Source organism: Rhamphochromis longiceps, linkage group LG5 (assembly GCF_057381845.1).
Source record: "Rhamphochromis longiceps isolate RC_006_pf linkage group LG5, R_longiceps_female_GT1.1, whole genome shotgun sequence".
In the NCBI taxonomy this organism is placed as follows: domain Eukaryota; kingdom Metazoa; phylum Chordata; class Actinopteri; order Cichliformes; family Cichlidae; genus Rhamphochromis; species Rhamphochromis longiceps.
In genome coordinates, this window is record NC_140561.1 from 39,227,099 (window position 1) to 39,237,993 (window position 10,895).

Below are 10,895 nucleotides of genomic sequence, written 5' to 3' on the forward strand. Positions count from 1 at the left end.
CTGCTTCATGCCCTGGAGGACGGGGCTGTGGCCCCCCCACACCCTCTAGCAGATCATTACATGAAGGAACCTTTTAAAAAACAAAAAACAAGCGCGTCCATGCCCGAAGGTCACATCTTAATATTCCAGTTAAAACCTCCCGTTGCTGTTTTGATGCACTTCATCATTTATTTAATAAGTGAGTATTTTTTTTTATTGGCTAGTTTAATAACCGATTAAGAATTTATTGGCTAGTTTAATAATTAAGCTGTCTTCTCCAAAAGTTAAAATGCTTCTGACATAAAAAATATATTTGTTGGTCTGTTAGGTTAATTTTACTTCTTCATTGATGAGTCCATAAATCAAAGAAGGTCTTGTCCCATTTTTAAATGCTTTAGTTGGATGATTCCTGTAAAGCAATACTCATGATTGATTACTGTAAATATATTGAATGAACTGGACATATCAGCAGCAAATGTTGATGTGAGCTTTTGGCCCTTTTGGCCGCTTTTTTGGAGTCCAGTTGTAGGACCTTCCCTTGTTCACGGTTATCTGTCTAGTGGACTCAAACGGCGGCGTTATTTTAGCTCTATTGATTCTGGGTAATAAATAGCCTGAGAGCGTTGTGCTGCTGGTAAAAGCTGAGAGGGGGAATCCCCTGGGGAAAAGCTAAAGCAAGCACCAGGTCCCTGTCTGAGGCCGGCAACCGAGAGAGGAGGGATTGAATACAAGTCAATAGATTCATCCTTTGAAAGCTGCTAAAATAGATACTTTCATCAGACACTTTGGTTATTGCTGTCATGTGTGACGTACTTTGAGGGCGCGGTAAAGGTTTTTGTCAGCGTCCACTAATGGACTGCGTCCGCGTTGATCTTTGACCCTAAAGTCATCAAATCCTGCTTCGAATGTCGTTGTGACGCGTTGTGTGTATCAAAAGCTGACCGTGAGAGTTCACTCATGACAAACGTTCAGTGTTCAGAAAACTTTGTGTTTCTCGTAACTATAATTTAAAGCAGAGAGGTGAGAGCAGGGAGGGAGTCTGAAGCCAAACTGTGAGCTGGTTCCACATGAGAGGAGCCTGAAAGTCAACGCTCGTCAAACTCAGGGAAAATAAATGTTTGCTCTTAATGAGGTGCCCTGACTTTCCGTCTCACACACCCGAGGTCCTCGATGCTGATGAATAAGCACAGCAGCCTTAACATAGTTCAATGTGTTCTCCTCTAGGTAAGCACGTGGTCGGTGGAGGATCTGCGGCTGAAGCTTGCCTCTCTGGACCCTCAGATGGAGCAGGAGATCGAGGAGATCCGCCAGCGCTACCAGTCCAAGAGGCAGCCCATCCTCGACGCCATCGAGGCCAAAAAACGAAGGCAGCCGAACTTCTGAGAAGTTCTGAAGGATTTCTCTCACGTTTCCCGCAGCAGTTTGGAGGAACGTCACCGAGGCTGCTGGAGTTTCTGCGTGATGTGACGTTTGGGGAGTGAGGATTATCGGTTTGACGTCTGCCTGCTGAGCTTTTGGACCTTTGTCTAAGAAAAACTGTAGAAAAGCTGTTCAGCTGAATATCATTGACATTTATTTTGTCTGCTTGAGATCCATGATCCTTCTGTTTGTGGCATTTCTTTTCATTTCAGTATCATCAGCAGCAGTTTTGGACTCGAGTTTCTTTCTGCTTATTTCAAGCTTGCACACAGTTGCTTTAAGGAGGTGAACAGGTGAACATACCTGGAGACCGTCAGGTCCTGTCTGTAATCATGTGGTACATCATCATTTGAACTGCTGACTGTTAAACTTCGGTACTCGTCTATTACTTAACTTCTTGCCATCATTGTTGGTGAAGCTGCGGAGCTTTTCTAGGTTTCTGCGTCAGACAGCGAGGTGTTTTATAGAACAGGATGAATCTTCATTCTTGAAAAATGCACAAAAATGTAACATGGACAGTGGATAAAACTGGGTTCTGTCGGCACGTCTGCTTTTCCAAAGATCTCTAAAAGACAACAAATCACTGAATTTGAATTCACAGCTAAAAGCAGAGGAGATAACCAGTTTTTCTCCTCTTCCACTCGACTGGTCATCTGAGAGATGCTGCACATATTCTGTGTTTCCACACAGTTTGCTCTGAACTCCAAAGCTAAGGTTTCTTTCAAAGCTGCTTGAGGAAACTCTCTAATCTGGTACATGTCCCTGCGTTTCTGTTTTCTACATTTCATAACTTGGTGTTACATTGAAGTCCTACTCATTATATCGGACTTTGTGTTTGTGCCTCGCGACCAAACTGTTACTAGATCTTTTCTTTTGTCTTTGATCTTCTGTGGGCTGAAGCACATTTCTCTCACTCCTGCAGCTGCAGCATGAAGCCAGCCTGCAGAATTACTTCAGTAAAGAAGACAGAAAAATGGGATCAGTTAGTGCAGAGTGTGGTTCGTGAAGCAGACGTATTCTTTGCTTTGTAGAGCACATCATTTCACTTTTTCCAGTTTTATATATTTATAAGATTATGCGATCGTCATCTCAGCTCTTGGGCCAGTTAATGAGGAGTGTTTACAGTTCACAGGTGATGATTCTGCTCTCTGATTGGTTTGTTCGGTTGGGTTTCGGTTGTCTGTCGGCTTGTGGGTCAGAAGATGAATCTGACAGGTTGAGATGATCAAAAAGAAAAGAAAAAAGAAATCTGGCTACATGAAATTACAAATCTGTAGAACTATGTCAATATTTAGTAAATGTTTCTAACACACTGTAAATTAGGAGTTAAAAGACATTTTCAAGTGTTTCCAGTTTGTGTCGACATTCATAACTCCAGTATTACAGTACGTCATCAGTATCCTGTCATTACAGCACAGGAGGAGTTATTGTTGTCGACATGCAGACTAAATGAAGTGCCCTTTTTATTTTTTTATACGTTTCCTTTGTTTGAGTGGGTCTCTGAGTGTAGCACGGGGCACAGTGGCTGCCTGGCCGCTGGTTTGACTCGTCCTCAGATGAACTTCGCTCACTGTTCTCGCTAAACTGAAGCAAAACTTGTTGTAGAGAAACTCCCTAAAGTCCAGCAGGGGGCAGTAGACAGATTTTCCTGAGTGAAGTGGAGTGTGTGGAGCTCGGGGGCTAAAATGATTGTGCTCTACACAGAAAATCCCTCATTTTACTTTTTTTGTGTTTGTTTTTTGATAAAAATAAAATTACACTCAGGCCATTTAATTTTTCTTCCAGTGAAGCAGATTTTTTTTTTCTTTCGAGTTAAAATGTTCGCATTGTGCTAAAACATGCTGATTGGTCAGGACGGCCCCCTCGACTATGCCCGTTCCCAGAGCAGTGTGGTTGAACCACAGCACAAACAGAAGCAGCCGGCTGTGATTGAAGGCGACTGTATCTAAAAATCTCTCCTGCTCGCTTCATGACTGAAATCAAAGCTGCTGTACTCGTGATGCACGCTCCTGTCACGTCTCTAATACTTACAAAAACGTATTTTACTTCAGCTGAGCTTGTTTAAAAAGTATTTAGAGAGAGAAAGTAGAATTATATACACTCTCCTGCCCTTCTATCAAAAATGTTGACCCTGCAAATTTTACATTTTTGGCTGCAGCTCAATGAAGTCTCCTTCATTTTGGATCGTCTTAGCACGACTCCCTACAAAGACGTTCTCTGACAGTGCCTTATTCTCGATTAGCCAAGTGACCAATCACAGCAGAGACAGGTGACCAATCACAGCAGGGCCAGAGGTTCTGTATCAGTGAAGCCTGTGAGGAAAATCCTGCATTCTTTAACATTAAACATGTAGACGTAGTCTGCTGCAAAATGAAACGATGAAACTGTAAATGAGCATATCGTGGGCACTTGTAACGTTACAGTGTGTTAGGAACCATTTATTAATGTCTCCTTATAAATGTTTGACAGTGGACAATAGACGAGAAGATCTCATCTTTCTTATATCCGTTTACTTGCTAACTGTTCCATCTCTCCACAAAGTCATTTTTTGAAAGCACAGATGATGGTTTGTAAGTAAAACATGAAGTTTGGGATCCTAAAACTTCTGAATTTTGATGTTCTGATTGTTGATTGCACCAAAATGTGAAATATGAGCACATTTGCCTTTTTGTTTAACCACCAGTGCCCTTCTTATTGTTTGGATTTTCATTTCAGATCCAGTTTTTTTCTTTATCTCTCCTAAAATAAGCTCTAAAAAAACAGACCTGGTTTGACAGATTTATGGAGCAGATTCAACAAAGCTTTTATCCCCCCGGGTTTGATCTGGCACAGCGGACTCGACGAGGCCGCTCCTGAAAAAGTGCCAAGAAGACTTAACTTCTGACATTCCTTTAGGAGGTCCAGCACAAGAGAAAATAAGGGACGGTTTATATTTTTCTACGTAGGTTTAGCGGTGACGCAGTCAGTCGGCGAGGTGACGGTTTGTGTGTGTGTCCGGATGAAAATGAGCTTCTCAGGTCATAAAAACTCCTCAGGGCTGTGAAATAATGGCAGAACCAATTAGAAAACGCTGTAGATGGTTCAGAGTTCCTTCATACACGGTCACGTCTGTATATATGAGCAACACTCGGCTGCATGTGTATATTTTGATTCATTCAGCTGAAAAGTTCAGTGTCAAAAACAGGACTTTAGAAAAAATGTGAGAATGGCTGCTTTCAGAGGGAAACCCTTCAGCTGGATTTCATCACACAATGCTGTATTTAACGGGTGGTTCAAATCCACAATGTGCACATTTTCCTGTGGCCTGCGGTGCTCTTTATCCACCAGCCATGTTTTAGTCACATCGCCAGTTTCCTTTCGGTCCACAGCATTATAGTAGAAATAAACATGTTAACAGCCTGCTGCAGAAATGTTTCTGCCCTCTGTGGCTGTTTTCATCCTTCATAAGAACTGTACAGTGGGTTCACTTTTCCTTTATGTCTGTTTAGATTTGATTGTGGCTTGAAATTCGAATTGTCCACCTTGGGAAGCTGTAGCTGACCGTTGTCTGTCTACAGCTCAGCTAATTTGGATCATTTCTCTGTGTTCACACTGTTTTTTGAGCCTTTTTGTGATGCAGATCATCCATCAGGTCTGTGGTTACAGTCATTGACATGCTCGTGTTTTATCAGCCTGTTACTTTGCAGTAATAAGCAGCTGTAGGCATGTCTGAGACCAAACTGATAAAGGTGGATGGATATCAGTGCAGGCCGGAGGAAGAACCTGTGAGTTTGTTTGAACTGCCCCTTTAAGCTGGTTGGTGTCTCCTGTGTTTCTCTGTAAGATGATGACTCATGAGCACAATTCATTTCCTGCTGTGTTACAGGCAAAGCTTTTTCTGCCTTGTCCTACCAACTGTGGATGCACTGTGGGGCTGTCAGAATATAAAAACTGGTTTTGATCCCTCGACGTTCAGAAAAAGGGGACACATATTTAAAATAATGGCGCCTGATTGTTGTTGAATTATTTGCATGAGCTGCTTGTTGCTGCCTGAAATTAAGTCAAAGTCACTGGAGACCAGACAACCTCTTTTTTTTTTTTTTCTTTTCTTTAATGTAACAGAGACACTTTTAAATGCTTCTTTGATTTTCCAACCTTTGACTGATTCTTCATAAACTGCTGAATATGGAAACCACAACAAACATCAGAAAGCATTTGCAGGTTTATTTTTGGTACAGCCAAACTTCTTCAACCTTGAGACTGTTGAATTTTTACTTTGATTTAATATAATTTACATGCTTGAGTTTAAAAAAAAAAAACTGAGCAGCATGTCAGTTTACTCAACGAGTGATTCATGGATAAATCCATACACTCAAAATGAGGCTCTCTTTAATCTCTACGTTTGTTTTGTGAACATTTCTTTCTTTAACTTTTTGTTTCGTGCTGGTTTTATATAACTAGCTGTTTAATTTCACCTCAATATTCAAGCACAAACATTTTTTGGATCAAATAAAGACCAGAATTGGATTCTTGGAAAAAAGTGAACAAACGAACAAAACAAAGAAAACCAGAGAAAAACATGAAATGTTGCTTTAGTTCAGCAACTCCAGATTAGACTTTTTATTTTACAAGTTAATCTAAGTGAAAATCTTTCTGCCGTCTTGTGTCTCTGCCTTTTGTATAAATCTGTTTGAGCATGTCAGGATCTGAGTTTGCTTCCTGTTGGCGTCGGCCTTAAAGTCAGCTTGTGTTTGAGATCACTGGTGTTTGGTTGGTTTGTGTCCTTTGTGGGTTTTTTGTTGTTTGCTTGTCTAACAAAGAAAATAAAAAACTAAAGCAATAAAAGATGCTGCTTTTACTTTTGTACATATAGATTCTTATTAAAGTTCCAATTAAATCAAATGTAACTGTAAACACGCAGCAGACGCTTCATTAGGTACACCTTGGCAGTAACAGGCTGGACCCCATTTTTCCTTCAGAACTGCTTCAATTCTTCATGGCAGAGATTAAATATAAAGAACACTTCTCAAAGATTTTGGTCCATGTTGAAATGACAGTGTCACAAAGTAACTGCAGATTTGTCAGCTGCATCCTTCATGTAACTCTCCTGTTGCAGCACATCCCAAACTGAGACTCAACACACCAGGCAAATTATATTTCATCATTTGTTCACCAGTTTTAATAAGTCTGTTGCAATTATTGCCACAATTTCCTGTTGTTATTTGACAGGTGTGGTCTTCTGCTGTCTACAGTTCAAGATGCTCTTCTGCATATCTTGGTTGTAACGAGCGGTTATTTGAGTTACTGAGTTACTCTGACCTCTGACATCAAACATTAACACAGTTTCTGCTCACTGGATATTTGCTCTTTTTTTTTAACCGTTCCCTGTAATCAGCAGTTTCTGAACTACTCAGACCTGCTGCTCAGTTGGAGCTTCAGCAGGTCGTCTTGACTCTACGTGGCTAAATGTACACTGTTTCTGCCATGTGACTGTCTGTCAGTATTTCCATACTGGATTTTATATCTGATGAAATAACTGATGTTCCAGTTTGCACAGTCATGCTCTGCCTTCATCATCAGCGTTGGCTGCAGGACTCTCACTGCCTTCTGCACTTTCTGAAAGTTTTCTCGTGTCCTATCAGATCCATCACAAACACCCAAACGTTTTAGGCACGCCTCGTCCCCCTTTTTCTTGTTTCCTCTCCTTGTTCAGACTTTTGACTGTCAGCCAAAATAGCAGAAATGAATTTTTAATCAGCCAGTCACGAATCTGATCTCTCTCTCCTTCAGTCTGTCTGCAGATGTGCTGTTTGTCCCGACAAAAATAAAACAGAAAGTGTGTGTGTGTGTGTGTGTGTGTGTGTGTGTGTGTGTGTGTGTGTGTGTGTGTGTGAGAGAGAGAGAGAGAGTTTTCCTAGAAAGAGGACATCCAGCACTGGGGCAGATCTACTGGGGAGCAAGAGGGGGCAACTGCCCCCCCACTGTGGAGCCTTGCCCCCAACCTGCTGCATGTTGCTGAGTGTTCTTGAGCTTTTTGCTCTTCCTAAAGCTCTAAGATGCTGCCCACCTGCATATTTAGGGTTCAAACTATAGAAATAGGCATTCATGGCCTTTTCATTCACCACATCCAGGAACGTAGGGGCTCTAGGAACGCAACCCCCACAAATTCCGGGGGTTGACTGGATGACTGGATAAGCCACCTTTGTCTGACTGTTGCTGTGATTGGGAGCCACATGATTAAAATTGAATTGAACTAAATGAATTGGATGTCTCTCTCTGAGACTGACAAACCCTGACGGCACCTGAATGGTCGTGCCGTCCTAGAGGAGCTGGACTACCTGTGCTGCTTTAAAGGAGTCCAGCCTCTCCAGGGCTCCTGATGTCACTTTGATCCAAAGCAGCTGAAGTGGAGTCGGAGTAGTTTTTGCTTCCTAACTGGACAGAGAGATGTCCTTGATGCTTAACTGCTCTGACTGATTGTTCCCTTAATCCCTTAATTGTTTCCTTTTGAGCACTGTTGAAACTTTACAGTTCATCCGTTACTTTTTCTTCCAAAGTCCTGAACACACTCTCATCATGCTGAAAAGGCAGACGTTGCACTGTGTTTAGGCTGAGAAACATTGTGCCAAGGCTTTTTCAAATGATGACAAAAACCTTTCTCAGTTTCTCTCCACGTTTTCAAACAGACAACAGCGTTCAGCCCCAACTCGACGTGGCACAGCTTCAAACTGTGGATCATCAGCTCTCTGTCAGACTGGAAGGAATCCTGCCCGGAGACTCGTCCGACACAAGCATCCATTATGTGAAACTCAAGCTAAGCTGCAGAACAATCTTAATGTCGTTCATCCTGCAGAAATTTCACCCTGCTTGTCTTTCAGAACGAAGTTTTGACAGAGAGGTGACATTTAAAGGGCCAGTTCACCCAAATCCGATTCTCATTAAGACGTCTTAACGGTTTCAGTCCTCTCAGAAAGAAAGTTGTTATAGTAAGTAAACCAGAGGTGAGTGAACTGGAACTAGAATAGAACTAAATATTAAACCAGTTCTTCTGTTAACAGCTTCTTAAGTTAGAAGTTCAAAAGTTAGTCCAGAGCCAGAACAGTGTTGTCGTCCACCGTCTGCTACATAAAACTATAAAAGAAATATGCACCGAGGCTCATGCTGTCGTGTTTAAGAGTTTTGGTTATCCTTCATTTCCTGTTTTTTTTTATTGTGAAAGTATCTTTTCACCTCATTAAATGTCTTGTCTTTAACTTTGTTATTTGATGAGTTTAATGTTTCTGTTTTCCTTTGCTCTCTTTCAGATTTTCCCTTTTTTATTAACTTGTTGTCTCCATTTTAAGAAACATCTTTAGTGCTTTTATAAATGCAGCACTTCAGGTTTCCTTTCTCTCTTCAACACGTGCCTTTTTATCTTCTGTTTGACTTTGACAAGTTTTAAAGGACATTTGATTTGCATTTGATATGATGACAAAGAAAACAAAAGGAAGAGAGGGAGAGAGCAAAGTGCCCAACGGACACTGAATATAAACTGAGTGTAAAAATTAGATGGACATGAAAAGGACTTAGTAGAATTAAAAAGAAAGAGACATTAGCTCAGGTGAATGCTGAGTTTGATGCTCTCAGCAGCGTCAGAACTGACTTTTAGTGACAGTTTGACAGGTTTGGTTCATTTACGAGTACAAAGTGTTTGACGTTTCACAAAGTGATGACTAAACAAACACCAATGACGCATCTCAAACTGAAACAGGCCTGTAGGAATCTATAAATACTGTAAGATGCAGTATATCTTTATTTATCTTTAGAATATGACCCAAATTTAAATGATTTACTCTTGAGTTTCATGTATTTGCTCTTCTGTGCAACAGATTATGATTTTACGGTTTTCAGCTGCTGTCCTGAGTCAGAGCTTAAACGTTGCATCTCATCACCCTCCAGGAGATGAACTGAAGCGTCATCTGTCTGGTTAGTGTTTCCTCACAGAGAGGGTCTCGTGCACCTTCTTGAGCCAGTCTGAAACGTCTGGAAGGATTTTTATAAACATCCACAACCATGTTTATTATAGCACACTCAAAATCTGTGTTCAATTTAGGTTTTTACACCTCAGTGAGATTTTTCAGTCAGTTCTCAGAGATAATTCTGGTTTTTCAGATGCTGCCTGCATCTCACTGTTAATCATAAGGTGACTTTTGGCTTTAGTGTCTTTTTAAACCAAATGTGACAAAATAACGACCCAGTTTCAGAGACAGTTTACAAAGTCTGTTAGAACCTGAGCGGTCCGAGTCATTTGGGACTTGGTTGCGCTTCTTTCAGTCACTGATTAGGTTTATTAAAGATCACGGTTTGGGTTAAAACACAACCCTCAGCAACATAACAGTGACACGGCGCACACCGGCCTCTCACTCAGTAAAGCTGTAGGTCAGTCAGTCACACTGATTTTGACACATGTGGGCTAACTGCATTTGCTAGAGTGACCATATTTTGATTTCCAAAACAGAGGACACTTGGCCCAGTTATGAAGAATTTTAATAATACTGTTTGTTTAAAGAAAATTTTAACATATTTAAAAGATGCCTTCTCTGTGCGGTTAATGAATGGTGAAATAAAAAATGTCATAAAGGCTTTTACAAGTCAACAAGTGCAAATAAATAAATAAATAAATTTACAAAAATTGGCGTTTCTAACCTCAGTTAACTTTGTTTGCACGCCACCATTCGTCCAGTCAAATTGGGAATATTTTCTCTGTTCCATGGTTACTTAAGTCTGAGAAATGTCACCGTACTGGATTTCATAGCTTCAAGAGAGACAATAGCTTCAGTCTTGGTGCGACACTGCTGAACTTTTTTAGCTGTGTTAAAGTCTGGAAATGTTTTTTTGTTGTTTTTTTTTTAGCAACACACTAGTGCAATCCATGGATGTGTAGCTATTGTGATGCTTCATAGTATGAAATGTCAGTGCACCTTCTGCTCCAGATACAAGCACCCTCGTTTTTCCAGGTGTAACAAAGAACTCAGTCAACTTACAAGATGAATTTTTGCCTCATGCAGCCTTTTTAAGTTTTTCTGTGTCCATGTGAGCAACAAGATCTCTGGCACCTTTGTTAGACACACAAATGTCTGTGCCAGCTCTGCACACAGTGCACTCCGCCTCCCATTTATTCCGACTGGGATGGTACAAGAGAACTTTCTTGATGCACTTGCGCTTTGGCATCTTTTCAGCGCGCTGCTCCGCGCTCTGTCCCGTCTGTGCGTGGGGAACGACCCCTTACACCACATTTCGGGGATGATGTTGCACATATGAGTCCTCTGTAGGCCTGTAGGAAAACCCGGACATTTTCATCCATCTCAAAGAAAAGGACGGTTGGTCACTCTAGCGTTTACCTCTTTCCAGTCTTTATGCTAACCTAAACACAGCTTAACTTTTCTTATTCTACCTGCAGAAAACTACAAAAATGCTTCCACTGAGGCTTCAAATTACAAAATTGACCAACTTTTTTTTTTTTATCAAATGTTACCTTT

The 10,895-nt window shown here is 41.0% G+C and overlaps 1 protein-coding gene across 1 annotated transcript in view; it reads left to right on the forward strand.

The window, feature by feature from the left end:
* The window catches only part of LOC146670611 (serine/threonine-protein kinase 4-like), a 47,739-nt gene extending 41,527 nt beyond the window's left edge, over positions 1–6,212 (forward strand). The window contains exon 11 of the mRNA XM_085407619.1: positions 1,204–6,212. Within this exon, the coding sequence (XP_085263745.1) occupies positions 1,204–1,362 (159 nt within the window). The 3' untranslated portion in view covers positions 1,363–6,212. The remainder of the gene's footprint in view (positions 1–1,203) is intronic.
* The last annotated feature ends 4,683 nt before the right edge of the window (positions 6,213–10,895 follow it).